Source organism: Echinops telfairi, unplaced genomic scaffold (genome assembly GCF_000313985.2).
Source record: "Echinops telfairi isolate 266 unplaced genomic scaffold, ASM31398v2 ScPeMD7_3533;HRSCAF=4204_0, whole genome shotgun sequence".
NCBI lineage: Eukaryota > Metazoa > Chordata > Mammalia > Afrosoricida > Tenrecidae > Echinops > Echinops telfairi.
The window spans coordinates 48961952-48983703 of NW_022107431.1; the positions used below are offsets into that span (position 1 = coordinate 48961952).

Genomic DNA, 21752 nt, shown 5'->3' on the forward strand with positions numbered 1-21752 from the left:
AGTCGCCAAGCCCAGGAATGGTCCCTTTGAACCCTGATGACGTGTGCTCGCTGCACCTTCTGCCCAAGATCCCTGGCGCTCATTCTTCGTCCTCCGCACGGCCAGGGGGCGCCCTCGGTCCCCGGCCCGCCCCTCTCGCAGGCACGCACACCCCCTCTGCCCACCGGACAAGTCCATAGCCTCCGAGCCGCCGAGCCAGAAGCCACGTCAGAGAGACACCTAGACCAATCAGAAATGTCCATGTGCTACCGGGGGCGGGGCTGCCGGGGGAGTAGGAAGATGGCGGCGGGGGCGAGGTGAGGTGTTGGCAGGAGAAAGGGGTTCGGGCGCCGGGGGCGGGGGGGATCCGGAGTGATGGCCCGCCCCGGCCTCAGAGGCGGATAAAAATCCGTTGCGCCGTTGGCCTGGGAAGGAGGGAGCGGAGGACCGATGGACTCCACGAGAGTATGACGGGGCTGTACGAGCTGGTGTGGCGGGTGCCGCACGCGCTGCTCTGTCTGCACCGCACGCTCACCCTCTGGCTCCGCGTTCGGTACGGCACCTGGAACTGGATCTGGCGGCGCTGCTGCCGTGCCGCCTCCGCCGCGGTCCTAGCGTCGCTCGGCTTCGCCCTCCGCAAGCCCCCGGTGGCCGGCCGGAATCGCCGGCTCTACCGGCACCCGCCCGCCCATTCCCGCCTGCGCTGGCGCGCGGACGGCCGTTCCCTGGAGAAGCTGCCGGTGCACATGGGCCTGGTGATCACCGAGGAGGCACCGGAGCCCAGCTTCTCGGACATCGCGACCCTCGTGGTGTGGTGTATGGCCGTGGGCGTCTCCTACATTAGCGTCTACGACCACCAAGGTGAGGCTCTGCAGGGCGGGCCGTCCCGGGGGGGAGGCGCCTCCGGCCGGGGTGCGCGGGGTGCGCCGCGCGCGCAGCCCGCCGCCGTCTGCCTGTCCCGAGCCTGCGGCCCTTGGGTGCGGAAATCTGAGCTGGCGTTTGCGAGCGAAGGAGCTAAGCTTTAGGGAGCCCCTACCACGTCCCTGGTGTCGCTACGTTCCCTTTCTCTACAGTTTAAAAACGTTTTCTCTTATGCTTCGTGGTGTCCCAGTAAGGAGATGGCGTTTGGTACCCTTGTGTCACAGGTGAGGTGCTGAGGCTCAGAGTCGCGCCAAGGTCACCACGGGAGTCGTGAGAGGCGGAATCCCAGGCTTTGCCCGGGTTCTGCGGAGCGGCTCGAGGCCCTGTGATGGGGCCTTGGCCAAGCACGGGCTGGGTGGTAGGGCGGAGGGCAGGAAATCATCGTGGGCCAGGTGACAGTTGAACGGAGTTGATGGAAAGTGGGAGAGATTGGATAGGCAGAAAGGACCGTGGGTTCGGCTTTTTGGATGTCCGGAGTGGTGTGTGTGATCCTTAAACCGTCCGTGCGAACCCATATCTGACACAAGAACCGTTGGGGTTGAAGGAATGAATTTCACCATAGGGAAATCCCGAGCACAAAAATGCTTCCTGAGTGACTCCTCAGTGCTTAACCCCGATGGCTCAGTGGCTAAGTGCCTCACTGATGCAGAAAGGGCCCGCACCCGCTCAGAGGAAGATGGGGCAGTCTGCGCCAGAAGAATACCCCTTGGAGACCCAATGTGGCAGTTCTTCTGCCCTGAAAGGTCAGAACCAACTTGGGGACAGCGGCTGGGGTTTTCAGGTTTGAGTGGCTACAAGCTTAAAAAGGGCAGCCTTCCTGCCTCTTATTCTGGTAATTCTCAGACTTGTTGAGACAGTGGGAGAGTGGGAGAGAGAAATTCTGCATGGAACTTGAGTACGTTCCTGTGGAGCAGCTGAGATTGAAGAACAAGTAGGAGATAAAAGATTGGGAAGGCTTTCACAAGTCAGGTTAGGTTTCAGTGCAATGTTGTTCCCCTTGAGGTTTGGTGATAAAAGTGATTTCCTAGTACTGCTCTGAAGGAAAGAAACTGCCGAATTTGTTCAATGACTTAAATTACTGTTAGGCACCCGAGAAGCTACAACTTGATTTTTACTGTTAAATCTGTGTCAGACAGGTAGGCTGCAGTGTGGCGTTTTGTCAGAGAAGGTGAGTCTACTCACAGTCACTCCTACAGGGTATTAGCGGGATCTCCACCACCCCTGTCCCCCCTGTCACCACCTGCAAGGACTGTGGTGGTGACTCAGTTGCCTGTCATTATCAAATGATTTGCAGGGTGGGGGTAAAGTTTAAAATGACACATTATGGAACTTGCTAGCAAATTCAGCAGACAAATAGAAATCACAAGGCTGTGTGGAGGTGACACATGATCTTTGCCTCAGCCAGTATTGTCTGGCAAAGAGAAATAAATGAAGCATAAATGAAAATTAGTTAAAGCCCGTAAGCAATCTGGTGAATGGTGAATTGTGTGTGAGGTTCCTAAACCAGGTAATTCTTTTAAAGCAAGTACCTCCTGTGCGGAAGGTGAAATGTAGAACTATATTGTTTGACGTACCTCGTGGGCACAGCTGATAATATTTGCCGTACTTCCTGGTTCCAGCAGTTCGTTAAGGAGTTGGTAATTTGATTCAAAAATACCTGGTGACATTTGGAAAAGAAACGATTACACAGAGCTAAACCAAGTGTTGACTGATGATCTAAAGGTCTTTTCAGGCATATTTTCTCCCAGAATGGATTGAGCACACTGGGTGCCCAGTATAGTGTTCAAGTTGTTTTTAAGAGATAAGGGATAGTTTCATTGTCTGAAATAACAATCCCTCAATTTACCTATTCATGCTTCTGATTGATTGGTTCAGTCATTCAAGAGGTGACAACTAGGAGTTTCTTAAGAGCCAGGCATGGGTTTCGGCAGTGAATGAAGCAGACAAAACCCTCTCTACTCCTGGAGCTGTGGAGTAAAATGTTCAGTATGTTAAAACACTCGATGTCCTCCAGTTGATTCTGACTTAACGGGACTGAGGAGATCTCTTTCTTGGGGTTAGCAGTCCAGTGCTTCATCTATACCATCAGGCCTCCTTAAACAAGGAGGGGGAAAAAAGAAAACCCTTTGAGTGGATTCTGACCCATAGCAACCCCATATAGGTTTTGTAGGCTGTAAATAGGAGTCCAGGTGATATAATGGGCTGTGTGTTTGAGTGCCAATCACAAGGCCTACCGCTTAAAACCACCAGTCTCTCTAAGGGAGAAAGACAAGGCTTTCTAGAAATGCCTGCAAAGATTTATTCTGGACCACCCACAGAGGCAATTCTACTCTGTCCTATAGGGTTGCTATGGGTCAAAAATCAACAACATGGCAGTAATCTTTTGAGGTTGAGCTGACAGGCTCATCTTTGTTTTTGCTGCTCAGCTAGTGGCTTTGAACCACTGCCCTGTCCACTAACAGTCCAGCGCTTACACAGAAACCCCTCCAGGAATGTTGAACGTCTATAGTGCAGAAGGTGTGGTTTCAAATCAGTGACCTATGAAAATCTTGGTAATGTAGACCTAAAAGTGCTTAGGGAACTCCTTTTTTTTTTTTTTTTTTTTTCATTTTCTTTGGTCCTTAGGGACTATGCTGGCAAATGGGATGCTCTATTTTTTTCAAATCGTTTTATTAGGGGCTCATACAACTCTTATCACAATCCATACATACATCAATTGTGTAAAGCACATTTGTACATTCATTGCCCTCATCATTCTCAAAACATTTGCTCTCCACTTAAGCCCCCCGGCATCAGGACCTCATTTGTCCCCTCCCTCCCCACATCCCCCTCCCTCATGAACCCTTGATAATTTATAAATTATTTTGTCATATCTTGACCTGTCCAATGTCTTGCTTAGGGAACTCTTGTGGGTTTGTTGGTTTCCCCTTTCTCAGATTAAAGGAATTACTGATTTCTAAACTTTATACGTTTTTCCAAATAAATTTCTATTTAAGCCTTTCTGTATAGTTAACCTCTACGAAAATCCTATGGACATACTCATCATCACCACATTCTTTCAGTGCTTAAGTTTATGAAGCAATGGGTTACATAGAAGTAAAAGAAATGGCATATTTGAAGGAGTTCGCAATCACATTAGGAATCTCCTCCCAAAATGAGCATGCACAATCTGTGAACGGCAAAGACTTTAAGGAGAGAAAAGCAATTCTGAGGGACTAGGTTACCTTGAATAGTCCTGAAGGAACGAAGTAACACGAATAGGGCCTTGCAAAATAGGTAGAATTTAGATTCATGTAATACGTTGTTCTGTGTGGTGGTCTCTGCATTCTTGGTGCATGTTTGCAGATTTGAATGGGGAATTCCGAAATAGGAGCATTCCTGTTACGTTTGAACAGTATTGAATAGAGGAGGGTTTTTTTTTTTAGGCATAGGACACTTAGCCATTTTTAGTTAACTAAATGTAATTGTATGACCCTCCTGCTCAAAATGAGTTCTTTCTTTGTCCTATAAACAATCTGTTAAGCTATTTCCAAAGCCCACATGACTTGACCATTTTCACATCTCTAATACTGAAGAGCCAGGGCTTAAATCTGAGCGCTGCGTCCATTGCCCTGCCACATTTACGTGTCGCTTCCAGGGGAAACATCCTGGGACTCTGATGTATCCTGGGGCTATTCTTGCAATTAAATGATTTGTTGTTCATAAAATTAATTTCATGATGACCACTTTAATCCTAGAACATTTTAATGTAGGTTTTTTTTCTCAAGTAATTGCGCCCTAAGTATATATTTTCTTTGCATATTGCTCCCTGCTAGTGTTATAGTTGGACAGTGATATTAAGTGAGGATAATCATTAGTGAAGAGTTAGGAGTTTAGTGTAAAAAGAAGAAACAGGTCATTTTGAAGGATGAGCATTCATATTTATTCCTAAGTAAAGATTACTTTAATTCTATATCTGGTGAGGTGCCTTAAATCCACGAGATAGTGTTTCAGTATTTTATCTCATTTTTCTCCCTTCCCTGTCAATGCATGCTCTTAGAGAGATTTCGTAAGCCTGTTTCTATAGAAGGGAAGGGGTGGTCACAGAAAAACATCTTTGTAATATTTTCTGCTTCTGGCTTCCAGGACATCCCACGTGGTTGAATTTCTTCCTATCCCACTTCCGGTTCCTTTTGTGCTTTATGTCCGCGTTCTCTGCTCCACTTGTCGGGGTTGCACTGCCCTAAGCTTTGTGCTGTGTGCACGCTCTTGTCTTTCTGTATTCACTCCATCATCCAGATTAGTTCTTAAAGGGCTGGAAAGAAAATATTTTGGCTTAGTGAGCCAGGCAGTCTCCGTTCACAACTAACTGCCCTGCCCATGATGCCAGAGAGCAGCCATAAATGACTGGGTGTGGGAGTGTGCCAGTAGCAGCAGTTTGCTTACCCTGCCTGGTTCCAGGTGGTCTGTCCACTCCCATCGCCTTAAGTATCATCTGTGTGTGAACAGTAGCTTTGTATCTCTAATTCTGATCTCATAATCCCAGACTACTGAATTAGACCCCCCAGCACATCCACTTTTATTTTATTCAACTCAGCTCACTGCCTCGAGTTGATTGCAACTCACAGCCACCCGGTAGGATAGGGTAGAGTTATCCCTTTTGGTTTCTGAGACTTTACATCTTTACGCAAGTAGGCAGCCTCATCTTTCTCCTGTGGAGTAGCTGCTGGGTCTGAACTGCTTGCTGCCCTTGTGGGTAGCAAATTCCTAACTTGTCCAAAACGGAACTTTGGATTTTCCCCTTTTCCGTTTGTCTCATGTTAGAAATGCATGCCTACTGTTCATTTAGTTGCTTAAGATAAACAGCGTTTAGTTGTCTTCTGTGATTCTTCTCTTATGTGATCTATCAGCAGATCTGCTCGACCTAACTTGTAGAGTATACTCCTGATCTGTCCCTTGGCTTGGTCTTCATTGCCACCACCCTAGTTTGAGACACCATTATCTTTCACTGGGTTACTATACAGTGGCCTCCTAATTGTCCCTTGCTTCAATTCTGGCCCCTGTATAATCTGTTCTTCACCCACCTGCAGAGTGATCTTTTGATAATGCCATTGAAAACTCTGAATGAAGCCCTTCAGGGACTTTTCATTGGTACTTAAAATGCTTTCTAAGCACGTTACCAAGACCTGTATAGCTCCTTCATGTCTGACCTCTTCCCTCCATTGCAGGCCTCAGGAAATGGCTACACCACCAGGGCTCCTTGAGAAATGATCTCGGCTGGGACATAATGATTTTTATATTTTAAGAACTGAACACAATCAGCAGATTTTGATGTTGTTAAACAACACAATTGGTTTTTTTTTAAAATCATTTTATTGGGGGGTTCATACAACTCTTAGCACAATCCATACATCCATCCATTGTGTCAAGCACATTTGTACTTATGTTGCCATCATCATTCTCAAAACATTTGCTTTCTACTTAAGCCCTTGGTACAGCTCCTCATTTTCCCCTCCCTCTCCCTTCCCCCATGAACCCTTGATAATTTATAAATTATTATTATTTTGTCATATCTTATACCATCCGACGTCTCCCTTCACCCACTTCTTCACTGTCTGTCCCCCAGTGAGGAGGTTATATGTAGATTCTTGTAATCTGTTCCCCCTTTCTCCCTCACCTTCCCTCCACCCTCCCGGTATCGCCACTCTCACCACTGGTCCTGAGGGGTTCATCTGTCCTGGATTCCCTGCAGCACAATTGTTAAAACAATCTGGAGACTAATACCATGGAAGGAAGCATGCCATCCACACACATGAAAACAAGCAGGCTGCACCCTGACATGGTCATGTACACCAGGCTTATACATACGTGTGGACAACGACTAGGAAATATTAAAATGTGGACATACAATTGAGCAAGGTGACTTTGAACTATGTGGGTCCACTTATACACAGATTTGTTCCAATAAATATATTGGAGTGTTGTGACAATTAAAAATCTCAGATAAACATGTAAACTAGAAATATTGAAAAAGTGAAGAACAATTTGTGTATGCTGTAAGTGCGTAAAGGCTATGTAGATGCTAGTCTTTTCTCATTCACTACCATAGAATGCATACAAATGTATTATAAAAGTTAAAACTTGTGCAAGCAGAGGCCACACATTGCACCTTTTGCAATGGAGAGAGACCCAGTGAACTAGCTCAAGTGGACCTAGTTGCTTACAGTAGTGCATACTGCGTTATTGTAACAATCTCACAGCCTCCTGTTGCTGTTAAGAGAACTCAATACTTTTGTGAGTATTTGCTTAAAACATCACATAATGTAATTTCCAAAAGGCTGGTTCCAATAAATTGTGTATCACGGTAAAAAGTGATCTCTCACAGTCCTCCCAGTGCCTTGTTGCCTTCAGTGCAGTGCCGTAATCCATGAGTAGCACCATGGGACCGATATGATGTACTGCCGGCGATACTGGAAGTGCTCCTGAGAAACGGAAAAGCACACCTGTACAAGCAAAGTTGATTTGCTTGGTTTGAACTGTAGGTTGAAGTCTGCAGCTGCAGTTGTCCAGCATAGGGGTCATTGTTAAAATGCGGTTGTTAGCTACCACGGGGTTGGTTCCGACCCATAGCGGCCCTGTGCACAACAGAATGACACACTGCCTGGCCCTCCGCCATCCTCACAATTGTTCCTATTCTTGAGTTTGTTGCTGCAGCCACTGTCTATCCATCTCATTGAAGACTGTATTGTTCAAATAAATAAAGGAAATTTGTGAAGATGTGGTGCAGCTTTTTCTGTGTGAAATACCTTTTTACCTTGTATTGAAATGCATCTTTGATGTGAGGACAGTATTATACATAGAAAAAATACATGTTATTCAATGGTTCCTATTAGTGAGACGTCAGTTAACAGTAGGCTATTAGTTAGCTTTTTTTTAGAGGCGGGGTGTCAAGTTGTATTTGGATTGTTGACCACACTGGGGAGGAAGGTTGATGCTCCTTAACCCTCTGTTGTGGTCCAGGGTCAACTGTAGTTATTATGATGTTATGTTTAAGGACATTCCCTATTATCTACACTTAGAAAACTGTTTATATATAGTTTGTAATACTAGAATTTGAAGCAAATCTTTCTTAGTATGGAATGTGAAAAGTACATTTGACCCTCAAAGTACATACGTAGTTAGCAACCCCCTACAAAACAAACAAATAAACCACAAACATTGTATTTTCACCATACAGCTTTCCAAGTGTAAGATTTTATACTGTAATGGAATTGATTGATTTTCTTGTACCCTTCTCCCCTTAGAAATGACTCTTAGATATATCATTTCAATATATATTTCCATATTTACATATGAGAGTGCATGAGATGTAAGTGGAGAGCAGCAAGCATAATGTAGGAAGAATTTCAAATTATTATTGCAAAGACGTATTTGCTATTATTCCCAAGACATTCTTCCAGACTTCTGACGTCTGTTAGCTCTGTGAAGCCTTTTATAAAGCTTTTTAAAAATGAACCTTAGTCTTATTTTTTACAATTAAATTTCATTTTCAAAGATGGTGCTCATTTATAAAAACAGTGTTTTGATAGCATCCAATCTTTCTTGAGGATTTTCAAATGCCGTAGTAAAGTGGGTAGCATTGTTCATTTACCGGAGTTAAAAATAATAGAAATAAATAATTACAAGTGGGGAGACTTGGGTTTCAGATCAAAGTCTTAGACCAAGGACAATTGCTTGCTCTGTATGGGCCTATGTCTTCTTTGTAAGAATAGAATAAAATAATTTTGCAGCTTCATACCATATATTTCTGTAAAATATATTCTCCAAAATACTTTGCCTATTTGCAATTGTTTTCTCCCAAGAAGATCAAGTATTTCTGAATGTGTTCTTAACTTCTGATATGAAATACATTTTTTGTGGTCGCGTCTTGCAAAAAACAAACTGTGAAGACTTCATTTTACCTTAGGTAGGTAGAAGGAGAGCCCATCTCCACACCAGCCCAAGGCCAATTGCCACAAAGCGGACGACAGCAGGCCTCTACTCACCATTTCTCTTTACTCTCTTCTGACACCCATCATTCCTCCCACTGCAGTCACTTTCTATGCTGGGTTTAAAATTCATTGCAGTAGTCACACAAAACTAACAGACAAAACAAACTGTGGGGGTTAATAGGGGGTCTATAAGGTGCTGTGAGTTGGAAACCACTTGATTGCAGTGCATTTGTTGTTTTATTAGGGGACTTAATGTTCCCAGAAGCCAGGATCCCAAATTTGGTTCACTGCAGTCTCTTCTCAGCCATGTCGCTCTGGTCCTCAGCTTCAGCCACATGGCCCCTGGGCCCCCGCCCACTGTTCTGCCCCCTAGTCTCATGGTCTCCGTCTCAGTGCTGCAGGCTCTGGTGCCTCTACTGCTTTAGGTTTGGGTAAATGCATGCAATGTACGGTTCCACAGTCCTCAGCATGTTCATTGAAGCCTTGTGCAGGTTAGCAAAGGTGCCACTGAAAATCTGGCGAAGGCGAAGAAGCTGCAGCACCTTTTGAACCTTGCGGCTCACGCCATTGACGCCTGATCCTCATAACAAACTCCAGCTTAGGCTCTCCAAGAACCCAGAAGTTGGCAGCTTTTCTGGCCATCCGAGCCATTCAGATTTCAGTTCTGTACATCTGCCTGCATTCTTGTGATAGTGCTTAGGTTTCTCATAGATCAGCTTTCTCCATACCTTTTGAAGCATCTTTTAGGCAAACCTCTTTCTCAGGCATTTGATCTTTAGTTTTGCGAAATTCCTCCGCTTTTTCTTAAGGATCTCTGGAACAGCAGGGACCTTTTTCTCTGCCACATCCTCCATGATTCCAGCCGGCTTAAAAAAAAAAAAGGCCAAGGCTATAAATCTTTGTGGGAGCAGAAAGCCTCATCTTTCTTTTGTAGAGTGGCTGGTAGGTTCACACTGCTGACCTTGAGGTTAGAAGTCCAATGCTAACCCATTACACCACCAGGGCTCCCTGCTACTTTAAATAAATAGCTTCAGAACTTTTTAAAAAAGTAATTAAAAGATAATATAAAAATTTCACATACTTTTTGAAGCTTCTTCTATATACTCAAGCCTAGAGTTAGGCACATGTACTCATGTGTCTCTTCCTAAACACATTTACAGGAATCTTGGTGGCATAGTTGCTTCACGTTGGGCTGCTCACTTCAAGGTCAGCAGTTTGAAACCACCAACAGATCCTCAAAAGAAAAATGAGGCTTTCTATTCTTGTAGAGTTTTAAAAACAAACACAAACTTGCTGCCATCGAGTCAGTGCTGACTTAGTATGCCCCCTGTGGGTTTCTGAGACTTAACTGTGTACAGAAGTAGAAAGCCCAGTCTTTCTCCCACAGAGCTGCTGGCGGTTTCAAACCGCTGACCATGCGGATTGCAGCCCAATGGGTAACCACTACACCACCAAGGCTTCAGTAAAGAGTTAGCAGCCTTGGAGACTCACAGGGCCAGTTCTACCTTGGCCTACAGGGCCGCTGTGGGTTGGCATCAACTCGATGGCAGTTTGTTTGGTATTGGTTTTAGTGTAGTACGTTATTACTTTTCTCACATTATTACTGAGTTCCGATTGCAGCCTCTTCAATTTGCCCAGTTCCTCACCCATCTTACTGTTGTCCAAGTCTTCCGTAAATGTGAAGTCTTCTGAGTGATTGGAATCTGAGGAGGAGTGATTGGACAAGAGAGAGGGCTGAGGTGGCAGCCTTGACGCATAATGTCCATTTAGGGGTAGAAGAAAGAAACTGACTCCATAGAAAGGAAGACAAGGCTATTCAAAAAGCAGGCTGGTCTTGACCCAGGAGAGGACAGCTGGCGCCACAGAGATGGTGAAAGCACATTGAGAAGGAAGCAGATTAGTCATGAATAATAAGTGCTTTATATAAACAAAACTAAACAAAACAAACTCACTGCTATCATGTTGACTGCAATGCATAGCCACCCAGTAGGACAGAGTAGACCTGTTCCTTAGGGTTTCTGAGACTATATATCTTTTTTTTTTTAATCATTTTATTAGGGGCTCATACAACTCTTATCAAAATCCATGCATACATTAATTGTGTAAAGCACAGGTGTACATTCATTGCCCTCACCATTCTCAAAACATTTCCTCTCCACTTAAGCCCCCGGCATTAGGTCCTCATTTTTCCCCTCCCTCCCCGCTCCCCCCTCCCTCATGCGCCCTTGATAATTTGTAAATTATTATTTTGTCATATCTTGCCTGTCTGACATCTCCCCTCACCCACTTTTCTGCTGTCTGTCCCCCAGGGAGGAGGTCACATATAGTTCCTTGTAATCGGTTCCCTCTTTCCAACCCACTCTCCCTCTACCCTCCCAGTATCACCACTCACACCACTGGTCCTATAGGGATCATCCGCCCTGGGTTCCCTGTATTTCCAGTTCCTATCTGTACCAGTGTACATCCTCTGGTCTAGCCAGACTTGCTAGGTAGAATTCGGACCATGATAGTGGGAGCGGGGAGGAAACATTTAGGAACTAGAGGAAAATTGCATTCTTCATCGTTGTTACATCGCACCCTGACTGGCTCGTCTCCTCCCCAGACCCCTCTGCAAGGGGATCTCCAGTGGCCTACTAATGGGCTTTGGGTCTCCCCTCTGCACTCCCCCCATTATTCACTATGGTAAGATTTTTTGTTCTGATGATGCCTTATACCTGCTCCCTTCGACACCTCGTGATTGCATAGGCTGGTGTGCTTCTTCCATGTGGGCTTTGTTGCTTCTGAGCTTGATGGCCGCTTGATTACCTTCAAACCTTTAAGACCCCAGACACTATACTTTTTGATAGCTGGGCACCATCAGCTTTCTTCACCACATTTGCTTATGCACCCATTTGTCTTCAGTGATCCGTTCGACACCCCATGATCACAGAGGCTGATATGTTGCTCCATGTGGGCTTTGTTGCTTCTGAGCTAGATGGCCGCTTGTTTACCTTCAAGCTTTGAAGACCCCAGACACTATATCTTTTGATAGCCGGGCACCATCAGCTTTCTTCACCACATTTGCTTATGCACCCGCTTTGTCTTCAGCGGTTGTGTTGGGAAGGTGAGCATCATAGAATGCCAATTTAATAGAAGAAAGTATTCTTGCATTGAGGGAGTACTTGAGTGGAGGCCCAATGTCCTTCTGCTACCTTAATACTAAACCTATAAATATAGGCACATAGTTCTGTACATGTGCAAATATATTTATATGAGGATGGGGAAATAGATCTATGTGACTATTCATCTTTACAGGAGCAGCTGGTAGGTTTCAACTACCAACCATAGCAGACCACTAGGCCACCAGGTTTTTTAAAAGTTGAAAAGGAGAGGCTAAAGGCTGAAAAGTAGTGACCATTTTGATTAAGAATGCCATCCATTGCCTAGGAGAGAATTTGTTCTTGGAAGCTCTCCACTTTTAATCTGGAGACTAAGCTAAATTTGAATTCATTGATGAGAAGTGAAGGGGAGCTATTTAGTTTTTTAAAAAAGTTTTATTTTTCAAGGAGTATCAAAAGGATTGGTGTGTAATACAAATTGACAAAAACCAAAATGCACAATGCTGGGTTGCTATTAAAATAGATAAATTATAAAATAGTTCATATAGGAAATAGATTCATTTCCCATTTTACACTATGATAAGCTGAGAAAAGATTGAAGTTGTCAAAGATTTCATCTTGCTTGGCTCCACAATCAATACCTATGGAAGCAGCAATTAGGTGGCCAACCAGTGTGTTGTGCTGGGTTAATCTGCTGCACAAGACCTCTTTAGTTTTGAAAAGAAAAGTCTGACTTTGAGGACCATGGTATTTTGAATTGCCACATATGTGTGTGAAAATTGGACATTGAGTAAGGAAGGCCCAAGAGTTGATGCATTTGAATTATGGCGCTGATGAAGACTATTGAAAGTACCATGGTCTGCCAAAAGCACAAATAATTATGTCTTGAAAGAAGGTACAGTCAGAATATTTCTGGAAGAGACAGTGGCATATTTTGAACATGTTATCAGGAGACTAGTCCTTAGAAAAGAAGACCATGCTTGGTGAAATAGAAGGACAGTGGAAAAGAGGAAGACCTTCAAGGAGATGGATTGACACAGTGGCTGCAGTGATGGACCCAAATAGAAGAACAGCTGTGAGGATGGCGTGGGATTGGGTGGTGTTTAGTCCTGTTGTACATATGAGCTCAAACCAACTTGACAGTGCCTAGCAACAGTTATCCTTTGTACTGAGAATTTATCACTTTGAAGCAGTGAGTGAAATTTTATTTGGAGTTGGCTTGATTATCTTTGTATTGGTTTTTATGTTACCTTCTTTGGGGGGTGGGGTAAGTCAGGTACTATTTGAATAATAATCAGGTACTATTTGAATAACAGTCTTTAAAATAACAGTACTTGCTTCAAAATGACATCAGTCACATTTCTCTTAGGTTTCATTAATTAAATCATTTGGGAAAGTATATTTTTGTATATTCTTGCTCTGGATATGGCTGTTGCAGAAATGCTCACTCGGTATTTCCAAAGTTAGAGTCTTGTGTCTGTGGACTTTGGTACATGGCCACATTCTTAGCATTCTGCAGTCTCTTACCCTTGAGACCACTCATCCTTCCTTGAAGGTACAGCCCTAACCTTAAGGAGGAGGCCTCCCAACGGTATAGCTACATCAATTCCTGGCCTTTTGTCTTTTTTCCCTTTTTTTGTCTTTCAAAATTAGATTTTGATTGGGGTATACTTCTTATCATATAAGTTAATGGTTCTATTATATTAAGATTTGTGCAGTCAGCACCACAATCAGTTTCAGGACATTTTCTTCTTTCAGTGATTGTCTGCTTGTGCCGGGCACTGTGCTAGGCTCTAGTGAGCAAAACAACGGTCTTTAACCACATTAGAAAGACGAAATGACAATGAGGTTTATTTTTATTATAAATCATTTTACTGGGGGTTCTTAACAGATCTTATAGCAATCCATACATCACTTGGATGGATTAAGCATATCTGTATATTTGTTGCCATCATCATTTTCAGAACATTTTCTTTCTACTTGAGCCCTTGGTATCAGCTCCTCTTTTGTCATTCTACGTCCCTCCCCATCCTACCCCCCCACCCCCCCACCCCCGCCCTGAATCCTTAGTAAATTATAAATTACTGTCGTTTTTATATCTTACCCCATCTACTGTCTCCCTTCACCCAAGTTTCTGTTGTTCTTTCCGTGGGGGTGGGGGGAGCCAGTGTTATATGTCGATCCTTGTGATCAGTTTCCCCTTTCTGCCCCTTCTTCCTCCACCTTCCCCCTACCCTCATGGCATCACTATTATTGTTCCTGAGGGGTTTATCTGTCCTCAATTCCCTGTGACGAGAGCTCTTACTGTACCAGTGTATGTACTCCAGTCTAGCCAGGTTTGTAAGGTAGAACTGGCGTGATGATAGTGGGGGTTAGGAATCATTAAGGCACTAGAGCAGCGGTTCTCAACCTGTGGGTCATGACCCCGACCCTTTCATAGGGGTCACCTGATTCATAACAGTAGCAAAATTACAGTTATGAAGTAGCAACAAAAATAATTTTTTGGTTGGGGGGGGTCACCACATATGAGGAGCTGTGTTAAAGAGGCATGGCATTAGGAAGGTTTAGAACCACTGAACTAGAGGAATGTTGTGATTTCATCGGTGCTCTACTGCACTCTGGTTGACTCATGCCTTCCTTATGACCCGTCTGTGAGGGATGTCCAATTGTCTACAGATGGGCTTTGGGTCTCCATTCCGACTCCACTCATTCTTATTGGTATGATTGTTTGGGGTTTTCTGATGCCTGATACTTGATCCTGTTGACATGTCTTGATCTTACAGTCTAGTGGTGTGCTCTTCCATGTGGGCTTTGTTGTTTCCCTGCTAGATGGCTGCTTGTTTAATTTCAAGCCATTAAGACCCCAGATATTATATCTTGTAATACCTGGGCACCATCAGCTTTCTTCACCACATTTGCTTATGCACCCATTTTGTCTTCAGCGATTGGGTTGGAAAGGTAAGCATCACAGAATGCCACGTTATTAGAGTGCAAGAAGCCTGTTCTAATAACCTAGTATTCTGCGACAATGAGGCTTTTAAGAAGAAGAGTAAAATTGTAAAAATTAACCACTGACTAGTATCATGATAGATCGAAATAATCCTTCCTTCCTATGGGGTCACTGTGGCTCAGAATTAACTTAATGGCAGCGGGTTTTTTCCCCCTGAGACCAACTGACATCAGATAACTGGCTCATTTCCATGTCTACTGATCTGGCATTGTCCAAAGTTAAATTCTGTGCATAAGATGCACTTTTGTATTATGTATTTAAACTTTCTTGTGGTTGTTGCTAGCTGCCTGTGAGTCCATTCTGACTCCTGGTGACACCGTCTGTGCAGAGGAGAACTGCTCCATAGGCCTGCAAGGCTGGGACCTTGCAGAAACACATCTCCAAGTCTGTCTTTGGAGGCAACCCAAAAGTGTCATCCACTCCCCAAAATAAACATCCAAACTCACTACCATTGTGTCAGTCCTGACTCATAGGGACCCTATAAGACAGAGTAGAACTGGCCCTGGGAGTTTCCAAAGCGCTAACTCTGAGAGTAGCAAGCTCCATCTTTTCCCCACGGAGCAGCTGGTGGGCCAACTACGGACCTTGCTGTTAGCAGTCTAGTGAGTAACCTGCTCAGGGCGCCTTTTGAGCCACTAGTGGCCTGTTTGTTTGCGACGTTGCCACATCAGGGGCATCTGAGATAAACTATCTCATTGTTATTACAGTTGTCCTGTCTCAGCAGGGCTTTATGGTTCTATGATTATCTGTGTCCTTTGTTATCTGTTCTTTTTTCCCCCTTTATTTTTAATGGGTTTTTTGAATCGTCTTATTAGGGGCTCATATGACTCTTATCACAATCCATACACAGATCAATTGTGTAAAGCGCATTTGTACATTCATTGCCCTGTCATTCTCAAAACATTTGCTCTCCACTTAAGCCCCTGGCATCAGGTCCTCATGTCTTCCCCTCTCTCCCCCCTGCCCACTCCCTCATGAGCCCTTGATAATGTCATATCATAATGACAAATTATTATTTTGTCATATCTTGCCCTGTCCGTCTCCCCTCACCCACTTTTCTGTTGTCAGTCCCCAGGGAGGAGGTCACATATAGATCCTTGTAATTGGTTCCCTCTTTCCAACCCACCTTCCCTCCACCCTCTCAGTATCGCCACTCGCACCACTGGTCCTGAAGGGATCATCTGTCCTGCATTCCCTGTGTTTCTAGTTCCTATCTGTACCAGTGTACATCTTCTGGTCTAGCCAGACTTGCAAGGTAGAATTCAGATCATGATAGTGGGGGTGGGGCTGGGGGTGGGGACGGAGGAAGCATTTAGGAATAGAGGAAAGTTGTATTTTTCATCGTTGCTACATCGCACCTTGTCTGTTCTTATATGCATTTCGCATTGGTCAGTGACCTTTTTCAGGAGCCCTGGGGACATAGTAAGTAAGCACTTGGCTGCTAACAGGAAGGAAGGTGATTTGATTGAACCCAGCAGCTGCTCCATGGGAGAAAGATAGGGTTTGGAAATCCTATGGAGTAGTTCTGGCCCGACCTTTAGGGTCGCTATGGATTAGAATAGGCTTGATGGTAAGGGGCTTTGTGGCTTTTGTGAATGTTATTAAACACCCAAAGGCATCTGTCACATCTTGTTCTTCAGGTCCCCTTTTTGTGTACCTTGTTAGGTGCTTTCAAGTTGATTCCAACCCATAGCGACGCTATATGTACAGTGGAACAAAACACAACCTGGTCCTGCGCCATCCTCACAAATTGTACCTGTGCCTGAGCCTATTGTTGGCAGCCATCAGTCCATCTCCTTGAGGGCATGTAGCTAATATTTGAAAACCGAGATAAGATATATACGAAGTCCTGACTGTCTTTCGCTTTAAGTCCCTGTGGTAGTTACATAATCTGTTGTCAATTTGAGATTTAAGAGTGGAGGGGTGGAGTTTAGCTTGTCGATCAGGTCTCAGCTTGATGACCTCATTTGGAGGCACTAAGGAGATAAGTAGCTCATTGGAGGCAGGACACATGCTCACTCTCTGTGAGAAGACACATGGAGCTATGCTAGAACCCTAGAACTGAAGGAGCCACGTGGAGATCCCTGCCAACACTGAGATGCTTCCACAGCCACTGGATCCATAAGACTTTACGCACTGCCTGTGATCTTCCTGCATTCCGCATCACTGCATGTGTTGTGTGGGTCTGAAGAGGAATTTATAGATTGGTGTCATACATATGGGCTAATAGCGGGTTTATGGACTTGATCTGGATTGGGCTGGGACATTTTCTCAATATTCAATTGCTCTTGTTCTTTCTTATACACATATGACTGTCTATGAATTTGTTTCTCTAGTCAACCCAGACTAATTGATTATAATGTCCCTCACCTAGTGTCTTCGTGGTTACTGGCTTGGCAGCGATCCACAAGGTCAGCAGCTCCCAAACGGGTTCCCCAAGGGCTTTTTGCTCCTGAGAAGAGTTACAGTCTTGGAAACTGACAGAGGAAGTTGTACCCTGTCCTATAGGGTCGTTGTGAGTCGGCATTGATTCAATGGCTGTGAATTTGAACTTGAGGGTATGAAGGATCAATCCTTGGTAGCATAGTGGTTATTAGTGCTTGCTTGGTAACTGAAACTTAAGTGGTTCAAACTCACCAGCTACTCTTGCTCCCTTCCTATAAAGACTGTGGTTAGATTCTGTCAGCTGGTGCTTCTCACAGCAAGCCTATGTACAACTGAGCAAAATGCTCCCTGGTTTAGCTTACATTGTCCTCAGCAGTCATTGTGCAGCCACTGGGTCCGTCCATCTCATGGACAGTCTTCTTTTTCAATTACCCTCTACTTAGCTAAATCCCTTCTTCAGGGACTGGTCCCTCCTGATAACCTGTCCAAAGTATGTAATGCCAAGTCTTGCCATCTGTGCTTTGATGAAGATTAGCTCACTGCTATCAGTCGTTGACTCATAATGACCCTATGTAGGTTTTCCAAGAATATATTTACAGGATGCATCAACTTCCCCCCCACGACACAGCTGGTTGTTTTATGACCACTTACCTTGAGATTAACAGCCCAGTGTTTATCCCACTGCACCACTAGAGCTCCTTTCTAAGATTACAACCTAGGAAGCCTTATGGGGTGGGTCTAGTGTGTTGTATAGTTCTATGAGTTGGAATCGACTCACAGCATACAACATAATGATAATATTTATTGATGAGGGGCACCAAATTTTATCCTCATAGTATAAAAATTACTATGTATACTCGTGTATAAGCTGAGTTTTCCAGCACATTTTTAGTGCTGTTTTTGTGCTAAAATTAGGTGCCTTGCTGATACTCAGGTTGGCTTATACTTGAGTATTTACGGTAGCGATTTTCCCCCAGCAATTTTATTGGCATGAAAATTGGCATATAGTCACATCCCATACAATTTAGTTCAATCACATCAAGAAGAGTTGTGCAGTCAAAATATATTTTTCCTTTAAACTCAGTTTCTTTGTAGAATTTCCTTACTTTTTAAATATGTACTTTATTTTTGTTGAGAATACATACAAATTTCTACATGTAATTCAGGATATTGTACTCTTTGAGTTGTGCCACCATTCTTACCCTCCTTTTCAGAATTCCTTCTCCAGGAGCATCAGCTTACTGGGGTGCTTATCTCATCTGTAGGGCCTGTTGCTCATTTGATTGCATATACCCATTGCAGTTGAGTGTGTGCGGGCACAAAGAGACGCTCTATGCTGGCAAAGGTTTACTTCTGCTCTGCCCTGGCGGGCCCCTGTGAATCGGAAGTGACTTGATGTGGCAGTGGGATTTGGATTACTCTGGTTTTAAGAAGACTTTCAGAGGATATTTTCCTCACTTAAAAAAGATATAAAACAGCAAAAAACAAAATTATACTTCCCAAGATTAAAGCTATAGCATTTTCCACATTCACCTAGCTATCCACCGTCTATACTCCAGTATAAGCTGACCCAAATATCAGCCGAGGCACCTAACTTTTACCTTAAAAACTGCATAAAAAATGTGCTGAAAACTCGCCTTATACGTAAGTAGTCATGCGCCATCTTCTCTTTATTCTTCTTTTACAGTGAATCTTTTTCCATTGCCTCATCAGATGTATGGGCTACAATATTTTGCTGTCTGGTCCTTTCTATATTTTAATTTTCAGGTTAATTTTCCTAAAAATAAATTTGCATACATTTCCATATTGCTCGTCAGTAGGCAAAATGCAGCAAAAGTTAGGGCCTAATTAGTCATATCTCCTTACCCTTTTTTTTTCTAAAACAATTTTTGGAGCTTTCCAAACTACCTTAAACATTGTTCTTATCTGAATTTTCTCCTTGCTTTTCACCCTTTAACTGGCCTCATTTTACTTGCATCACATTACTTGCTCTCAACAATCATGTCAGCTCAGATCTTGCTAGTGTTGCAAAGCCTTCCCCCAGCAAAGGGCTGTTCTGTCTTTGCGTTACCAACTTGGCACTTGCGGGCAACGTATTTTGTGATCTATTTTATATAGTTGTTATATTCTTTCCTTTATATGATGAGCTGCTTTCAAGTCAGACTTGACCAAGAACACACAATAGGTAGGTCCACCTGATCCAAAAACTTTAAAGTTGTCTCTTTGAAAGTAGCCAAAAGCCTACTGCTTATTTTTGGGGTTTTATATAAAATATATGTTCCGGGCTTCCTCTGTCATTCTTGATTATATGATATTGGCTATGGTTTTAATTTCTTAGTGTAGAGTTGGAAGATCTTTTTGTGCCAGTTTTTGTGTGCATGCTTTTCCATAGAATCAGAATCAGAATTTGGTCGGTAGAAGTGTGTGCTATAGACAGTGCACATTTTTCTGTTGAATTTGCTAAATGTTATTGGTTACCTCGGTCTCATTATCTACATTTTTACATAATTCATATTAGTTCATTTTTACTCTCAAGAGTTAAAAAAAAAGTATTCAAAATGAGGTGATAGTATCTAACCTATATAGTAAGTGTACAGGCAATGTACATTAGAGCGGGAGTCAGGAAGATCGGGTTCCAGACCACTGTTGCAATTTATCATTTCTTGGATAAATCCCTTAAGAATATTGAGTCTGTCTCTTAATATATATCTTAAGGTAAGTGATCTGATAAAACTCCTTTTTAGGTCCAAATATCTGTCATATTCATAATAACAGAAACTAAATAGTTATTCTTCTCCATTATTGACTGTAGCCAGTAGACAAACTTGTGCATTAACAAAATTCTGTTATGTTTTTCTTTTAGGTTCTGGTCTAGGGTTGGTTCTTCCTGCTTCATTTAGAGCAGGTTTGGCTCAGGGTCTAGTGTTATTTTCACAACAAGCATGCATTGATTATTGAGAAGGATAAATGAACCTAGTTCTGATTTACCTACTTCTTTTTTCTGTTTAAGGCATTTTCAAAAGAAATAATTCCAGATTAATGGATGAAATTTTAAAACAGCAACAGGAACTTCTGGGCTTAGATTCTTCCAAATATTCACCAGAGTTTGCAAATAGTAATGACAAAGATGATCAAGGTAAGATGAATATGTAGTACATATAGATGTGTGTCCAAGACAAATTTTGTCTTTCATTCACTCGTTTTGCTCTTTTAGCCCTTACTGTCACTGTATAATCAGCAGGTTTATGAGACTTTTCTCTCTTGACTGTGCTGAGATAATTTTCAGGAAAGAATCACTCTGACTCTCATGTAACACATAAGCCAGGCTGTAAAATAGCTTTTATAGATCAGAATTGGGTGGACGTGTGTGCTTTGGATAGTGCTTATTCTTCTATTGAAGCATATTACATTTTTCCCCTACAGACTTAACGTGTTCCCTTCTCTCCTATGTAACCACTGTGTTATGACTGGGGATGGCATTTCTGATGTATGGAGGTTTTACCTAGCCTGTTGTTAAAATTCCTAATTTCTAGAGAATTTATTCACATATACAATGTCCATTTGAACATTTTGAAAAGAAGGTAGCATATACGAGGTGCTTCAAAAGATTGTGGGAAAATTCCATTGTCTTTCAGTTCAGTTTTTCTACAAATTTTTTGAAGCCTCCTCCGTCACACATACATATGTGTGCTTTGAGGTGTTGGGGCCGTTTTGGAGGAGAGTAGCTTAAGGGCATTTTACTACAGAAATTGAAAATTTAGATTCTTGTCTCTGAGAAATAGTTACTATTTTGTCCTCAGCTTAGTATCTCATAAAGTATGTCCGAAGATGTTTTTTCCTTCTATTTTTTAATATCTTGTTTGTTGTTCCCTCCAGTTTTAAATTGCCAGTTGTCAGTGAAGGTGCTGTCCCCAGAAGACGGCAAAGCAGATATCGTGCGAGCTGCGCGGGACTTTTGCCAGTCAGTCGCCCAGCAGCACAAGCGGTCTACTGATTTGGATGTAGCGATGTTAGACAGTCTACTTAGTAAGTCCTCTGTGCGCACGCCGACGTGTTTTTGTTACTGTACCAAAAGGCACCTTTCACAATATAGAGCCTGATTTAAAAAAGAAATTTGTTAATTTATAATTGTTATGTGTCTGAGATTTAAGGAGTTCTTTCAAATACCAGGCTTGGTTTTAGTGTAATGGTTGTTTTATTATTGAGCTTTAAGAATTCTTTATATATGTGATGCAGATACTTTATATGATGTGACAATACTGTTTTCTTTTAAATCATTTTACTGGGGGCTCCTACAACTCTTATCACAATCCATACATATACATCCATTGTGTCAAGCACATTTGTACCTATGTTGCCATCATCATTCTCAAAACATTTGCTTTCTAC

The 21752-nt window shown here is 43.1% G+C and overlaps 1 protein-coding gene across 1 annotated transcript in view; it reads left to right on the top strand.

The window, feature by feature from the left end:
- Positions 1-316: 316 nt before the first annotated feature.
- NUS1 (NUS1 dehydrodolichyl diphosphate synthase subunit) overlaps positions 317-21752 on the top strand; it is a 30910-nt gene continuing 9474 nt past the window's right edge. Inside the window, exons 1-3 of the mRNA XM_004702028.2 lie at positions 317-840; positions 20374-20499; positions 21240-21389. Of these exons, the coding sequence (XP_004702085.1) occupies positions 447-840; positions 20374-20499; positions 21240-21389 (670 nt within the window). The 5' untranslated portion in view covers positions 317-446. The remainder of the gene's footprint in view (positions 841-20373; positions 20500-21239; positions 21390-21752) is intronic.